The sequence below is a fragment of the Pelodiscus sinensis genome, chromosome 1 (genome assembly GCF_049634645.1).
Source record: "Pelodiscus sinensis isolate JC-2024 chromosome 1, ASM4963464v1, whole genome shotgun sequence".
Classification (NCBI taxonomy): Eukaryota; Metazoa; Chordata; order Testudines; family Trionychidae; genus Pelodiscus; species Pelodiscus sinensis.
In genome coordinates this window covers 118,211,547-118,229,332 of record NC_134711.1, presented here as the reverse complement: position 1 = coordinate 118,229,332, position 17,786 = coordinate 118,211,547, and the positions used below count along the sequence as shown (strand labels likewise).

General features: G+C 41.5%; 1 protein-coding gene across 11 annotated transcripts in view; it reads right to left on the bottom strand.

Moving 5' to 3' along the window:
* ABCC9 (ATP binding cassette subfamily C member 9) overlaps positions 1–17,786 on the bottom strand; it is a 132,149-nt gene that overhangs the window by 33,057 nt on the left and 81,306 nt on the right. For all 11 annotated transcript variants that reach the window (XM_075898383.1, XM_075898389.1, XM_075898363.1 and 8 more), the window contains 9 exons: positions 17,234–17,318; positions 15,940–16,020; positions 13,698–13,835; positions 13,129–13,254; positions 11,867–11,963; positions 10,966–11,204; positions 7,227–7,375; positions 6,410–6,479; positions 3,150–3,307 (listed from right to left, as the gene is read on the bottom strand). In XM_075898383.1, the coding sequence (XP_075754498.1) occupies positions 3,150–3,307; positions 6,410–6,479; positions 7,227–7,375; positions 10,966–11,204; positions 11,867–11,963; positions 13,129–13,254; positions 13,698–13,835; positions 15,940–16,020; positions 17,234–17,318 (1,143 nt within the window). The remainder of the gene's footprint in view (positions 1–3,149; positions 3,308–6,409; positions 6,480–7,226; positions 7,376–10,965; positions 11,205–11,866; positions 11,964–13,128; positions 13,255–13,697; positions 13,836–15,939; positions 16,021–17,233; positions 17,319–17,786) is intronic.

Sequence of the window (17,786 nt, the reverse complement as noted above, 5' to 3'; positions counted from 1 at the left end):
TTTTTTTATTGTGCACATTTTTATCAGGATATACAACACTATATTTATACTAAAGGGCTGCCACAAAAATCTCACACCTGTTCATTAGAATTTTGGGGGAAATCCTGGATTTAAACTATCATCATTCTAGTTTGAGGTCAAATCCAAAATTTCCACTCCAATTTCGCTTCCGTGAAAATTTCACAGAAATGGCTAGTGTCATTATAGCTCCATCATTCAAGATGGTAGAAATCTTGGTGATTCATGAAATTCTCATGAGAGAAGTTTGTGAGATTATGATGCCATAGAATTCAAACTCATAGTCTTGTTTTAAGTCTGATTAATCATTGAACCTGAATCTTGAAGCCTCTCCTAAAATTAAGTCAGATGCATATGCTTCTGATAAATTACTCTGGGCTATTCATCTGTAAGAATCCACACCCACTAGCCAATAATTCTTCAGAAATGCCGTATTATGTTTGGTATTACTGCTATCTATTGAACATGAAAAACAATGCAGGATATAGATTTGTTTATTCTAGCACTGATTTGAATTGACACATATAGGGCATTTCTATAACATTAAAGCCCTCATCATTAATTGTTCAGCTTTCCTCAATCAATTATTAAGTTATAATCCACTCAGCTAATCCATTTTATGATATAGGCCTATAAATCCAAACTCTTGCAACAAGAATGTTTGCTCAGATATAGGGGCAGTATGCTCCAGTATGACCAATTTATGATGGAAAATATAATGTAAATGTTGGGAGGACGTAGTGGAAAACATTATAAGGGGTGAATGTGTTACAGGAAATGCTGTAAATATTTGTGTTTCTAAAAGTTAATTGAGGTTATGTGCCTGGATAGTGTGAATGTACACTCAAGCTATTCCCTCATGGGTTCACATAAATGACTTTTACAGATACAATTGTATTCCTCCAGCGTAGTTTCTATCATTCAGTGCAAGAAAATAGATCTTATAACTAGGGATTAAATGGAGTTCAAAGTATATAATAAAAAATGTCTCTTGCTCACCGAAAGTTTGAAGAGTGTATATGAAAAAGAATGTATAGTTACTTGAACAACAACCATCTCAGGGCCAACCCACAACATGTTGGCTCCTGAGGTGGGGAGCTCAAATGATGCCCCCATGCCCCCTTGCTTGGGCCAAAATTTTGAAAGGTCTCAATTCTTCTTTCTTCCTGTTCTACTTCTCTCATGGTACTGCTTTGCTACCTACCCCAATAAAGGAGAACTAACAACTTAAAATGCCTTGTTCAACAGCAGACACAATCTTCTACACTCTGGGTCCTAGTGGTGCCCCCCCACAGTCTGGCACCTGAGGCAGCCGCCTTAGTTCGCCTCATGGTAAGGCCAGCCCTGAACCAACTGCACCTTCAATGTAACATCTCACCAGCTTGTCCACAACCCAGTAGTGCATGCAGGAAAATTGGATGCACTCAGTATTGGAAATCTGGACCAGAATATGTGTTGCTCTCCTATAGAAAACTTTGAGAGAGCTTTGAAATGGATATGTACCATATATGCAGATACCACTTAATCCATTGCTTTATTTTTGGGGTAGGAATGGCAGAGTCATATCTTTCTATGCTATGATGTAATATACTAATTTGATACCCCCATTACCACCAATTTTCTTGTGCTTCTCAGCTAAGAATTCCATTTGAATTTATTGGAATCTTTAAAGAGGCTGGGGAAGTAGTACTCTCTCGGTAACTAAGGTTGCTATTAAGTTCCATGATAAATTATTATGGACACGGTACAAACACACAGGCTGTGTCTAGACTGGCTAGATTTTCCGGAAAATCAGCCACTTTTCCGAAAAACTTGCCAGCTGTCTACACTGGCCGCTTGAATTTCCGCAAAAGCACTGACGATCTCATGTAAGATTGTCAGTGTTCTTGCAGAAATACTATGCTGCTCCTGTTCTGGCAAAAGTCCTTTTGCGCAAAAGGGCCAGTGTAGACAGCTCAGATTTGTTTTCCGCAAAAAAGCCCCAATCGCCATTTTCGCGATCGGGGTTTTTTTGTGGAAAAGCACGTCTAGATTGTCACGGACGCTTTTCCACAAAAAGTGCTTTTGGGGAAAAGCGTCCTGCCAATCTAGACTCTCTGTTCTGAAAATGCTTTTAACGGAAAACTTTTCGGTTAAAAGCATTTCCGGAAAATCATGCCAGTCTAGACGTAGCCACAGTGAGTGACAGCTCTGGCCCTGAAGAGTTTAATTAAAATAAGACGGACAAAGGAGAAAATGAACACAGAGCGATCAAGAGACTACTTCACACTCATACAATAAGTCAATGGCAGAGTTAGAAATGGAAGCCAAGTCTCCAGTGGCCCAGTCAAGAGCTCTACCTATTAGATCACACTATCTTCACAAGACCTATTTTACTGCCCTTTGCAACTTTGCTTTGGAAAACTGGTAGGGGAAGGAGAACATTGCTGCAGCATGGAATGGAAATTTATCAAACTGCTTTTGAATAATAAATTTACCCTGATTCAAATTTTTGCTATCAACATTTTCATATTGATAATTCTCCTAGAAAACTCATGTGCTGATGAAAGTGGAAGAAAATATAATTAATACAAGTTATTATCTGTTTTTGTTATGGATAACTTTGAGGCAAATACTGATCCTCTGATTTTAGTGGGAGCTATTGACTCTAAATTATGTTAATAAAAGAGTTTTGCCACTGAAAGAGGTTGTTCCAGCTCTCAATATGAAATGTCTGTGTTTACCAACAAAACAGTTACAATATGCACAGCAGCAGTTCAAACTTTCCCCATACTGCCCCACTAAAGTTCATAAACCTTGACCTGAACTGAAAACATTTCACAATTGATTACCAATCTCCTGAGCAATTCAGTTCTCCAAGCAAGAGTAATTTTAGAAAATTCTGATCCCCTCAAAAAGCCTAATCTTTACAGACAGTCAACATTTTTGAAATGTAGGAATTGTTGCTGAAAAGTAGACAAGGTTTTCTCTGGTCGGTTTTTCCATTTTTCAATCATCTCTGTCACAAGTTGAAAAATGTTGAACACTTCAGTGAAAAACAGAAGAATGTGCCTGTGGAATTTACCAAGAAAATTATTTTCCATTCTTGACTAGCTCTAGTTTATATTTTAGCACAAACCATAAATACTTACTTGGAAGCCACTCTGAAGTATTTCTGGATGAAGTAAAAAGCTACCCCAAGGGGTACAAGAGTAACAAGGAACCACGGAGTGGCGTATGAAATCATTCCAATAGCAGACAGGCAGAGCAGAGTGGACCGGGTAAGAGACTCCAGAGTAGGGGGAATGTGCTATTCCAAACATAAGATAAAAATATGTATTAGACAGACCTCAGCAATATGGCAATGATATACCCTCCATGTGTGAGGCGAAGAGATGGGCTGGTCTACGGCCTTTCTGCTGTCCCTTCACCACTGGGAGCCCTCTTTATGCCAAGGGAATTCTCAAGGGTTTTTCTGTTTCTGTGAGCCCAGAGCCAGTGAACAGGGGTATCAATGGCCAGAATTAGGACCACTGGGGATTTGCTAATGCTCAATACCTCCCAGGATCATGGAGAAACAGGCAGTCACTTCCCCTCATTATGAAACAAGTAAGGGAATTGTTCTTCTGAGACATCTTAGATAATTTAATAATACTTTTGATTTCCCCTATTGCCCCATATATGGTATCCTTTTCTGAGAACCCTGCAATCACTCTTCTTCGTACATATGCCCCTTGATAAACCATTCAGAAACATTTATTATCCAAGCAGCTTAGTTCTCAGACGTAGTGGAAGCGCTGCAAACAACTCTTCTTTCGAAATGTGTTCTTACTTCACTATTACACACTTTAATCTTATATAGATTCATAAAGTTTAAGGCCAGAAGGGGCCAATAGATTACCTAGTCTGACCTTCTGCATATCACAGGCCATTAAATGTTACCCCTGTTTTGAGTCCACTGATCTGCGTATGACTAAAGCATAACTTCCAGGAGGCATTCAGTCATGATTTGAAACACCAAGGCTATGTCTATACTGCTCTGTTTTGTGAAAGAAATATGCCCCTGTCTCTTGGGCTATGTGTACACTGCACTGTTTTGTGTAAGAAATATGCAAATGAGGCAAAGCATGGACTATCACCATGCCTCATTTGCATAATTAATGAGCGGCTGCTTTTTGCACAAGAGGCTTTTGTACAAAAGCCCCCTCTTGCGCAAGAGCTGTTCTTCCAAAAAATTTTAAGAAAGAACAACTCTTTTCCATGTAGACGGCTCCTTTTCACGCAAAAGCCTCTTGCACAAAAAGCGGCTGCTCATTAATTATGCAAATGAGGCACGGCAATATTCCACGCTTCACCTCATTTGCATATTTCTTACGCAAAACGGTACAGTGTACACGTAGCCCAAGAGACAGGGGCACTAGAACAATTTGGATAGTGAGGGTGCTGAGAGTCATTGGACCAAACTATAAACCCTGTGCATGATGGAAACCACTTCAAGCCAGCTCTATTTCCAGCTTCTGTACCAAAAGATAGAGAATCCCCCTCTTTCCTTGTTAGATTATTCCAGCAGTTGTTAACTTTTCCTGTTAAACTATTGTGCCTAATCTCTCCTTTGAATTTGTTTGGTTTCAGCTTCCAGCTATTGGTTTGTTTGCTTCCCTTCTCTGCTAGTAGTACAGCATTGCTCACCACTGCCATACACAGACCCGCCCCCCCCCCACACACACTTCTTCCTATTAATTTCTCCCTGATTTACGCATCCAAAAATCACAGTAGCCGTTTTAGCCACAGAATCACATTGGCAGGTGATGTTGAATTGCTTCTCCACTAAGCCCCCTATGTCCTTTCCAGAATCATTGCTTTCCAGGATATAGTTGTCCCATTTTATAGGGATGGCTAGCATTTCTTGTTCCTAAATATACAATGTTGCAGTTGCTGTATTAAAAAAGCATTTTGTTTGAATGGGCTGGGTTTACCCTGTGATGAGGATCCCTGTGTGGACTGCCCTGTTCTCATTACATACCACTCTGCCAGTCTTTGTGTAATATGCAAATTTGATCCGCAGCTATTTTATAATTACTTCTGTATCATTGAGGACAACGTTCAGGGGTGTTAGGTCCAGTGCTAATCTCAGCAGAATCCCTCCCCAACCAGCCCCATTAAGTGATGATTCCCTATAGCAGGGGTGCTGGAACAACTTGTATACTGGGAGCTCTGAGAGCCATTAAAGCAAACCATAACCCTGAATATGACAGAAACCTCTAAAAGCCAGGGGCTGCAACAGCTTCCCACCTAGGCCTCCTGGAAGTTATGCTTCCATCGCCTGTGCTCCAATGACAACTACTTTTTGAGTTATCAGTTAACCACTTCTTCCTCCATTTAATGGGAATTTTATGGATATTGTATAGAGCTAATTTTTAAGCAGAATGTCATGCTGTACTCTGTTAAATGCCTTACAAAAGTCTATTGTAGATATGCTGTTACTTTTATAAACCAAGCTTCTAATCACATGAAAGAGTGAAATCAGGTAGCCAAGACCAATTTTCCATCCCCTGTTACTTCCCTCCCCCCATGAAGGGCTAAAACCCTTAGATATCCTGCAGCTGAAATTCGTAACCCTGACTTTTTTTTGGGGGGGGGGGGGGAGGCAGCACTGGGAAATAATCTATGAGAATTTAAGCTCTGCTTGAATCTCCTATCAGTTTTGCCATTGTTTTGTACAAACATTAATATCAGGCTAACCAACCTATAATTACCCAAGTTGTGCTGCTAGCCCTTTTTGAATATTAGCAGAAAATTAACAATATTCCACTTTTCTGGATTTTGACATTCCAAAATTTATTGAAATTGACACAATCAGCTTAAAAAGATCTTCAGCCAGGTCTTTGAAGACTCTTGGATACAAGTCATTTGGGGCTGCAACTTTAAAAATATTTGTGCCTAGTAGAATTTGTGCCTAGTAGTGACCTGGAAAGTAGTTCACCATCCTCATGTGATATAAATCCAACTTTCTAAATACAGAACAGAAGTACTGACTGAACACATCTCCTGTTTCTATGTCATTATTAACAATCTTATCAGCTGCAACATTATTTCTAGAATTTCTTTTCTTCCTAATTTACTTAAATACTTAACATGTGACCCGGTAATTCTAAAGAACCAGGGGAGTTATACCATTGCTTTATCTTGTATCCCTGAATATATTTGAATCTTGGTGAGCTCAACAATAATAATTTCCATAAAATGTGCTTTGCCTGGAAGATCTTTTACAGTTCAGAGTTTATCAGAACATCTGTTCTGGATGCACGTAACCAGCTATTTGGCTCCCTGGTAACTCAAGGTGCACTTCTTCTCCAAACTGGTAGCATTAATTGGGCAAGACATTTTGGAATAAATGGACCTTTGTGCTCACCTGATCAATAATATTTGTATCAGCAGAGAAGCGATTTAGAATTAACCCCAGAGGAGTTGTGTCAAAGAATCTATTGAACAAAACAGAAGCAAAAATTATGTGAAGAGAGAACTTGATTCTGGATGAAAGATTGTAAGCCAGAACTTAGGGTTACTGTCTAACTAGTCCCCTAGAATCAGTTGGTAAACACAGAATCTATGCTAGCCTTATACCTACATTTGGAATGCCATCTAAAGCCTTTTTTAACCCCACACTTTAAAATCCCCTCTCCCACAACCCCCTGAAAATGCTCAGCTCCTTTCTCTCAATTACTCTATCCATTCTCTGGTTCCCTCAACTTGAAAGATCCAAGCAAAGTCCACCCTTGCTGTCCTGGGTTAAGATTTCAACTCCTGGGCTGGAAAGATCACCATGTTACCAGCTCCTCTTTTATGAGGGAACCACAGTTACTGCATGTATGCAATCACACCCTTGGCTATGCCAAGCTCATGCCGAACCTGTTTCTTTGGCATATAAGGAATGTAACATCCCGCACAACGCCATCTCTGTGCATTGGAACTGATGAATTTCCACAATACTTGGAAATTTCTATGGCCCCAAAACCCCTAGATGAATTTCAGAGTGTCTGAAAACGTTGTAACTTGAAATTACTTTCAGGTGAAAGTAGGCAGAAACTAAAATTGCTTGTTTTCCAGCATGAAGAGGGTAATTTCCTAAGCATTACAGCTGGAACTTTTAGATTTCTCAGGAGATGAGGGCAACAGGGGAATGATCCATGCTCTTTTCAGTACTAGCCACTGCGTTGCACAGCGGGTACCTGATTGGTCCTAGGATGATCTTATTGAGGAGATTGTGATGAAGGTTCTTGGCTGCTGTAAGGCCCATCCATTCCACAGTCAGGGACGTGATGAGACAAAGGATGATTCCTGCTCCACAAAGCACACTGAACACAGCTACGTGATAAGACTAATAAAAGGACAAATATGTTAACCTTGAAAATCCCCACAGCTGACAGCACTGACCAGCCAGTGGGTCAGAATCCAAAAGGTTCAACAATAACAGGACATGTACTGCCCATTTCAGTGAATGTGATCTTCTTCGTAACATTAAAAAAGGAGTTTTCGCCCTATGGCCCCAATCCTGCAATTCACTATATTTTGGTGCAGCAGATTTTTAGACTGGGGATTAATTTGGGGACCTAATTTGTCTCAGGAGGATGCTTAATGAATTAGCTTCACTGCTGCAACTAAAGGTGAGTATACTACAAGGTCCTGGGTGACAAATAATGATCCTAGAGCTCCATTCCAAGTATCCTATTATATTTATATTATAAAGATTTCTCTGTATTTTATGGTGTTTTTTTTTAATTATCATGGATGATTGGTTGTCAATACCTCCATATCCATGGCTATATTTTTACCTGTCCTTTTATTTATGAAAGTTTAAACTTATTAAATAAATACTTAAGAATTTGGATTATTATTATATCAATTACATATATATTTTTACTGGCTCTGACTGTGGACTGGCCACAAAGAGTAACCAGGAAAGGGCAAGGTAGTCACACCTGTACAATGAGAATACTCTGCACTTTGCAGGATTTGGCCCAAGTCTTGTGAATTTAGACAGCTGTCGAAATTTGGATAAATGTATAGATCCCCAAAACTCAGACTGCAGTAGAACAGAATTTTTCAGCAATTGAGCTTAGATAACTTCAGAAAGAAAAAACAATGCTAATTTTCTAACACCACTGCAGGTTAGGGGGCATCTCCTCACCTGGTGTAAAGGAGCTATAGACCCGCTAAGAATCTGTCCTGGGATTCTGGCTGGATATGAGAGGTCCTGGAAATCTCATGAGAAAACTGTTACTAAGTTATCAAAAGCATCTGAACTTTGAGATACTTCTCCAATCCAAACCATTGCCCGATCCAATTTCAATAGCAGCTACTGGGTGATCAGCACTTTTGAAAATCTGGGCATTAATTTGTGTGGCTAAATATGGATTTAGGGCATATAACAGTGGTTCCCAACCTTTTTTGTACCAGGGACTGGCAAACCCATTCACAAACTTTTGGCAGAACGGTAACATTTTATTTGAGTATTTGCATATTCATTCATTTGCATATTTATGCAGTATTCATTATTTGCATATTCATGACTATGCATTGCTGGCTCATTCAGTGAAGGATGCACAGAAGCTTTTGGATCGCTTTGTTACTTCCGCTCACCATTTTGGACTCACAGGGAGCCAAAAGAAGACAGAAGTGATGCCTCAGCTTGTCTGGAAAGAGCCCAGCGCTCCAATGATCACCGCTTCTGGTACAGTCTTTAAGGCTGTTGACAAGTTCTGCTACCTGGGAAGTGCACTGTCCTCTAGCATAAACGTGGATCATGATGTATCTGCTCAACTAACCAAAGCAAGCGCTGCCTTTGGAAAATTGACCATGGTATTAAACTCCATACCAAGATAGCGGTTTATCAGGCAGTTGTCCTGAATGTCCTGCTATACAGCTTGGAGTCATGGACAATATACTGTCACCATGTTTTGAAGCTTGATCAGTTCCATATGTGTTGTCTGAGGAAGATTGCCCACATGAATTGGTGGGACAAAATTCCTAATACAGAGGTTCTTAAGCTGTGTTTTGTCATGGGCATGGAAGCAATACGTATGAACAAACAGTTTAATAGGATTGGTCATGTTATGGGGATGGATGATACACGGCTACCAAAGATGGTCTTCAATGGCCAGCTTGCTCATGGAAAGCGCTCTCTTGGTGGTCACTATAAGCACTATAAAGACATCTTAAAGGCCAATATGAAGTGATGCGGCATATCTCCCAATGATCTGGAAACTCTGGTTCAGGACAGATTGTCTTGGTGCCAAACCATCATACAGGCTCTTGATTGCTTTAAAAGGCAGCGTATCCAGGCATTGCAAGAAAAGAATATACAGTGCCTGCAGTTGGCGGCTTTTTATGTGACATCTGTAATCAGATCTGTTAATCAAGGATTGGTTTAGTTGCTCACCAACAGCGTCATAGAAGATGAGATCCGTCGATTGACGGCTCAGTCCAAGAATAATAATAATATGCAAATATGCAAATAAAATTTTACGGGTCTGACAAAAGCCCAGAATCCCTCAGTGCCAGCCCTAACCCTAAAGACACCACCCTCCACTACCCCCCACTGCCAACCACTGTCCCCAGAGACCCCTACACCCAACCCCTTCAGTGCCAGCCACCTGCCCTCAGAGTCTCCAGTATCAGTCCCCCATCCCAAATGCCTCAGTGCCAGCCCCTCACCCATTAAAGCTCCCTACCATCAGACCCCCCAGTGCCAGCCTCCCGTTTCCAGAGCCCCAATGCATCCAACCCTCATAGAGTCCCCCCGAGTGCCAGACCGTAGGCCCCAATATTAGCCCTGTCCCCAGAGCCCCTCAGTGCCAGCTCTGCTTCTATAGCTCCCCCACCATTAGCCCCTCACCCAGAGCCCCCCGGTACCAGCTCCCTACCCCAGATGCCCCAGTTCCCCCCACTGTCAGCCCCCTGCCTCTTAGAACCCCCTAGAGCTCCCCAGCACTAGCCCCACCCCTAGAGTCCCCAGTGCCTGACCCATCTCCCTCACCTAGCCCTGTGCTGCCTCCCAGCTGCCAGCTGAGCACTGCTGCCTGGGTCGCAGTTGCTCTAAGGCTGCTGTGCTGGGCTCCGCACAGACCTCCCACCACGCAGTGAAGTGCTCCCGCCCCTGCCCAGCACTGTTTGGCTGAGAAGCAGGGCAGGACACACTTCTCTCAATAGCTGCAGCAGGAGAGGAGGTGCTAGGCAGTGTATCCCAGCCCCGGCCCCCAGAAACGCTGTGGCCCGCCAGTGGGCTACAGCCTGGTGGTTGGGAACTGCTGGCATATAAGGCTTCTATTTTATAAAAATTTGGCCCAAAGTTTTTCTAGCCTCAAACAAGTTTTAATTTCAGTTTGACATTTGGCTTAAGATTTAGATTGTTTTTTCAATTATATTAACCAACTCACCCATCTTGTTGTTCAACTGATGCTATAATACCTATATTAGAATAATAGAATCATAGAATATTAGAACTGGAAGGGACCTTGAGAGATCATCAAGTCAAGTTCCCTACCCTCATGGCAGGATGAAGCACCATCTAGATCAGTGGTTCTCAACCGTGGGCCATATGGCTCCCCAGGGACCACACCCTACCTCTAGGGGGCCACATGGAAAAAACGGATCATTGGGTAAATTATGTACCTTTTTTTCCAACTAACAGCAGCTATGAGGGGGGCCACAGTGGTAAACGAGGCTCAGAAGGGGGCCATGAGCAAAAAAAGGTTGAGAAACACTGATCTAGATCATCTCTGATAGATGTCCATTCAACTTGTTCTTAAATATCTCCAGTGATGGAGATTCCACAACCTCCCTAGCCAATTTATTCCAGTGTTTAACCACCCTGACATTCCAAATCTAACTGGCTACTAGGATAACAGAGGGTTCTTTTTCAATTATTTGAGAACTTTTTTGTCTAACAAGTTTTAAGTTATGGCCAACCTGCTTCTGGTCTGTGGAATCGCTGGCTTTAGTTTCATTGTCCCTGGATGTCCATCTTGCCAGCCAGTAATCTATAGCTACTATGACGGAGTGTTTCAAGAGCTTGGAGAAAATCATAAGAAACAGTAAGAAAAATCCTCCAGAGGTAAGATATCTCCAACAGGTTTTCCAAGGCATCTTTGTTCTAAGTCGCATTACTGTTGACATATTATCATCATCCTCTTCCTCTTCTTCTTCCTCTGTGATTTAAAAACAGTTAAATTGCAATCAGCACCACACTGATGATCATTAATGTTTTGACTCAAGATGGTTGACATTTTTTGAACATTGCCATTTGGAAGTTAATTTGACATTTTGGATGAAAACAGCCACAATTTTTGACATGTTTTATAACTTTTCCTTCTTTTTTTCAACCAGCTCTACAGCTTGTCAACATTTTTTGAATTGTTTGAAAATAAACCCTGTTTATTACACCAGCTCTAGTTTGCCAATAATAATTTGCTTCAGTAAATTATATCTTCTGTATGGGATACATTCATAGAAATCAAACTCTAGGTTGGACTTCCCACACTTCGTATCTGACTGGTCTTGAACAAGGGAGTTTGCTGGACCAGAAGGCTCCCCTCTGGGTTCTGCACCCCCACTTAGCTTCGCTCTGACTAGCTCTCCTCTGTCTTTATTTCTGCACTTTGTTTGGAAAACTCCATGAAGAATCCATTAAATAGCTTTAATTCTAAATAGCTCAAACCATTTAACTTCCCACTGTTATTACCCAACTGAGTAACTGTCATCAACATCTTCATATCTCAGTTCCAAGGACATTCAGCAATGTATTAAGAATGTGAATACATGTGAATGATGCCTGCTGATAATCTACCCAGTGTGAAAAGATATACTGTACCTTCATCCTCATCCTCCAGTTGTGCTTTAGATTCTCTTGGGTACATTGCTCTTCGGAGAGTTTTTCTTTCCAAAGTAGTCTGGTCAGTTTCCATATCCTGTAACATTATATTAACATGACAGGTCAATCTACTGTTAGTACCTTATTTTAGTATAAGCAAAGTGATGCCAGGGACAGTAGAAGTTCATTTGCATCTGAGTCCACCAAAAAATCAAACTGAGGGAAGTGCAAGATCACATCAGTTTCCTGGAGCACAAGCAGCAGGAGAGAAAATGACACCTGGGGTTACATTTCAAAAGAACACATTTCAAAAATTTGCTGGACTATGAAAAAAATGAAGAGAGCCTCCTAGCTAACTATCACTGAAGGGTCAAAAGAGGACAGCACTCTTGAAATCTGTGAAAATGGATTTCTTTAGCCATATGAGTTGAAGATGCTGAGAACTGACTGTAGATGAGAAATTGCCTGAGACCAGTGTGGCAATCAGTTATAGTTGAGATTCTAGAAAACATGTTTTACTTTGTTTTATTTGTAACTAATTCTCTCTCTATTACTCTTGCTTAGTATCATTTAAATCTATGTTCTTTATTAATAAACTTCAGAGGGGTAGCTGAGTTAGTATGTAACAGGATATACTTAAAAACAACGAATAGTCTAATAGCACCTTAAAGACTAACAAAACATGTAGATGTTAGCATGAGCTTTCATGGGCACAACCCACTTCTTCAGATGATAGGAGTATTAGAAGTCCAGATCCAAGAATAGAAGTATTAGAAGTCCAGAATAACAGAAGTATTAGAGGTCCAGAACCAAGAATTTTATTAATAAACTTAGGGTTAATTTAACTATAAACCACCTCAGTGCTGTGTTTTAAGGTGAAGAACGAGTCCTCAGCTGGGCTAATATGTTAGTACTTGTGTAGTGTCTCTTTGGAGACAGCGGACTTAATCATTTGGCAGAACTTTGAGGAGCATATTGATGAGGTAAATAGACAGATGTGGCAGGGAGCTAAAACAAAGCTTCAGCAAAGCCCTCTCTTGCTGCAGTAGAGAGGTAATACCTTTCTGGGCTCCAAGAAGAGCCAAAACCACCAAGTCATTGAGCTCAAAATCCTGCCATCAGGTCCACTGATGTGCAGGATTTCACCCATCAATCAACTTGAGAGAAGAATTCCATCCCAAGTCCATTAGAATGGGCTCGAATATGGATCAAGAGGAAATACATTGCCTACAATTCTCTGTTGCCCCACTCTTTGTAATTACCTTTTCTAATTCTTGGTCTTGGCGATTCATCAGAGTTTTCCAGTGCTCATACAGTTCAACATCTTTGGTCTGGATGTCTTTCAATGTCCCTTCTCTGAGCACATAACCATCCTTCATAGCAATGATCTAGAGAAAGGAGGATTCTCAATAGGTCGTCTACTCAGCAATGTGACATAATCACTGTATTTGAGACTATGCAGCAGATCTCCAGGTGAACAAGCTATAACTCACCACTTGGCTAATTTTCAGTGTTCATGTTCATTTTGCCCAATGGCTGCACATCAAAATCGTAAACAACTCTGATTTTTAAGTTATGTGTCAATTACTTGTCGTGGTTAAATGGAGGAAAAGTTCAAATAAAATGCTTTTATTCCATGCCAGTCTGTGTTGTAGACATACAAGTAGAATGTGGGGTAGGAGCTTCATGCCCACTGCAAGAACAGACGGTGGGATGGCTCTTATCATAACAATCATTATAAGCACTACAGATCTGGCTTCAACCACATTTCTCCCAGGGGACTACAGCTATTACAATATGACAAACTGGCAAGTGGTGGCTCCTCTCTTACCCAATCTGCATGTGGCAGATATTGTAATTTATGTGTCACTAGAACAAGTGTCCTTTTGTCTTCTTGGAGGAACTTCAAGATACCTTCCTGCATCAAATGATCACTTAAGTGAATGTCCAGTGCAGAGAATGGATCATCCTGCAATTGGATAAAAGAAAAGTTGTGCCAGAGGGGTATGAACCAGGGATAATTTATGTAATTCTTTTAAACATTTCACCTATTCTACAAAAGCAAACAGCTGCAATTACTAAAGTGCCATCTGTTGCACTAATGCTAATATTTACCACCTTTAGTGAAAGGGCTTAAGTGGAACACAATAAGAAAGGAAACCCCTTTACTCTTTGGCCTGTAATAAACCACTCAGATGTTCCTTTTTGGTTTTCCCTCTAAAACACCTGACACTAGCTATTGTTGGATACTGGGCTACAGGGACCTTTGATCTGACCCAGTATGGCTGTTCTTACATTCTATTTCTGAGTCATTTTGGTGCTGGTCCCAGATTGGAAGTCTTGGAAACTAGAGAGGATCTGAAACCCTCCCCTGAAATTTGGGGAAATCCAGATCCACATTCAACAGAAAGAGCCCATCTCAACAGAAGAGATACAGCAGAGTCAGTGCAAAGGCAAGCTTCCCCCAAAGCTCACTCATTAATACACAACCTGGAGATTGTACCTGTAAGGGTGAGAAGCATGTATTGTAAGGTAGTTAAGTTTCCAATCATTGGCCTCTCTCCACACACTGTGCAAGGATGACAATTGTGTTGGTAAGCTATTTTATGTGAACACTTGTTCCTCAAAGAGCTAAGATGAGTCCACCAATTTATTTTGCATAGGAATCACACAGCCATCACATTGGTGATGACTTCCAGAAACTTTTAACATGGAATGAATTGGGATTAGTGTCAGAGAAGTGAAAGGCCGTGTATCCCATTGATAAACCTTAAATCCATTTATTCCCCACTGTGACGGAGTACCTCGGCCCACACTGTAGAACAGACTGTGGGCTGGGCCCAGCTGGCTGAAAGTGTCCCTCCCCCACGGCCTTGCCGGGCATGCTCCCTGGTGAGCAGAGGTATAAGAGGCCCTGAGGCAGTTCACTCAGGGCTGACCGCCAAAGAGGAAGGACCTGCAGAGCCAGCTCTGGAGCGGGAGGAGCCAATGCAGACAGACCTGACAAAGCAGCCACGAGAGCCCCAGTAGCAACCACCATCGCCGTGGCCCCAGCGAGAGCCCTGGCCCCGGAGATGGGCAGGGGGTGCGGCAGTGGAGAGACGCGCGTGGGGGGTGGTGGTGGTAGGAAGGGGCTCAGGCGGGGAACTGAAACCTCGAGTGCTCAGCGTGTTGCGGAGAGGGACCCCCCGCTGAGCAAGCACAGGCCCGAGCCATTGGCCATAGGACCCTGGGCTGGGACCCGGTGGAGTGGGAGGGCCCAGGTCCCCCTACCCCTCCCTCGGTAGGGCTCCGAAGCAGAGGTAGCCCCTGAAGCCTGTGGACTAGGCTTCAGGGCCCTACTTATCCCAACAGGGGAGCACCACAAGGATTAGGCAGCAGGGCCATATTTACCCCAAGAGAGAGGCCTACGCTAGAGACTGAGCCGCAGAGCCATATTGACCCTGATTAGGTTGGCATCACAAGGACTAGGCTGCAGGGCCATATTCACCCCAAGAGAGGAGTCTGCTTTGGAAACTGGGCCGTGGAGCTGTATTGACCCTTTTAGGGCGGGCACCACAAGGACTTGGCCTCAGGGCTGTATTTACCCCTATAGAGAGGCCCGCTGCAAAGCCTGATCCGCAGGGCCATATTGACTCCTACAGGGGGGCGTCGGAAACTCAAATGCCAGCCATTGGGCCACGAGATCCCAATAAGTGGACCCATAGGGAATTTTTACTGTGGGGAACACGCCCCGTGACACCCATGAAGGGCTAAATTGCAATACCCTGACTCTTCAAAATATCCGTTTGATTTCAGTGGAATGTGTGTAATAGAGTGCTATTCAGCGAAAGTATGGGTATGCAAATCCTGTCCCAGTCTTTTTACATTGAACTACATAACAGATTTATTTTTCACCAGCCTCCTAATACGTTCTGCCACTGTGTCTGATCATTATGTATTTCATTTGTTCGTTTTCCCTGTTTCTGCAGTCTGGATTTAAAAATAGATATATCTCTCTGTAGCAAAGCTAACTATAAGGACAACTTTTTAATTGTGACATTTGCAAACTTCATATTTTTAAGAAGTCTTACCAAGAAGACCATGTTGGTATTTTGATAGAGTGCTCGAGCTACACAGATTCTCTGCCGCTGGCCTCCACTTAAGTTAATCCCCTAAAGAATACAATGGGTGATAAAAATGGATCATTTGAATAAACAAAATAATTGGTGCATGACAAGGCATTGAAAAATGCCAGTATTTTTTTAAACCACCAAATGAAATGTTTTTAGAATGTTTCAAAATGTTGGCTATTAGACTAGTCTTGTTGGCAAATAAACACAGTCAGTGTATGACCTCCTGAGAAAGAGACAGTAATTATCATTGTAATTTCATATAAGCTAATCACAAAAAACTTTAGAAGTTATAAACTTCATCTCCTGGCAGAGTAGAACTGGCTGTGGCTGTTTGTTTCAAATGATACTGACATCAAATTATGCCAGGAAACCATCGAAGATTGTGAACAAAAGAGCCTTCTGAATGCTGCAAGGAAGAACATCTCTCTCTACTCTTCCCCTCTCCCTAGTAAATTTAAAAGAATTAAAAAATAAAAATCACGATGGGACTATTCAAAAGGTTTTATAGGAAAACTGTTTTTAACCATGTTTAAGTTCACAGTATCAGTGTAAGAGGTTGGAAGTAAAACTGACTAATGTCAGTGGCACAGATCTTGACTTTTTTTCTGTGCTACTGAGTACAATGTAGACATAGGACTTCATTCTTATTTATACTATGGTCCACTTTGCCTTATTCTAGCAGTGCAGAGGGGCTTGGGTTGTGAATAAATTACATTTGCACCCCCTTAAAAGAGTGAGGTAGAGTGGCCACAGCATAAATGAGAATCAAGCCGACAGCGTAAAATGAGCACAGTGGAGTTATATCAGGCGTGAATCCTTCCCCGTGATTTTTTTTTTGAGTCTGCACAATATAAGACTCCCAAATGACTTCATTTTCCATGATGTATCGCAAAAAGAATGCAGGGGCTCCACAGCACTTACTAAAAGAATAAACACACGGGGCCAGATTCGGAGCTAAGCAGCTAACAGAGTTACTTAGATTTATACCTGGGTACCTAAGATTTAATTCTAGGCTAAGATGCCTTAGGGAGCACACGGTACTGCTGACAAACATCAGAGTAGCTGGAATTCTTAGATCGCTAGCTATTATCAATATCTATGATGATGTTTAAGTTAATATAGAATTATAATAAATCTTAATAAAATACGACTATTACTAATGTTTACCAGGCTTGCAGCTCAGTGCAATCTAGAAATGTGATATCCATCACACAAACCAGGCTGTCATAAAAACTTCCATCTCTTTATTTACCCTTTCTCCAATTTCTGTCTGATCGCCAAATGGTAATAGATCAATGTCTGGCTGCAAAGAGCATGCATCCGTAACAGCTTTATATCTGCAAAGGGAAAAACAAAGATTATTATTATTATGGAAAGGCAACCAGAATGGATAGAACAAAAACCTCCTCCTAAAACTCAGACTTAATCTATTGGCGAAGTTCAAAAGTGTTTAGCTAATTTTAAAAGGGATTCAAGTGATGCTTTTACAAAAAGCCATTTTTATTAGTGACTTCAATAAAGTAAGGCTAATTTACACCAGCTGAGAAACCGGTCTCTGAATCTGATGATGCCTATATGTGTTTTGTGAGATCTGTCCCTCGCTAATTGCTATCAAGTGAACTGAATGGCATATTCTAGGGTATGTCTACACTGCACACTTATTTCAAAATAAGCTATTCTGAAAGAAATATTGTGAAATAGCTTATTTCAAAATAGCACGTCTACACTACAGGGAAGTCTCAAAATTAGTCTGAAGCAGGCTTCCCTAATGTGGATATACTAACTCAATTTAGAGCCCCAGGAAC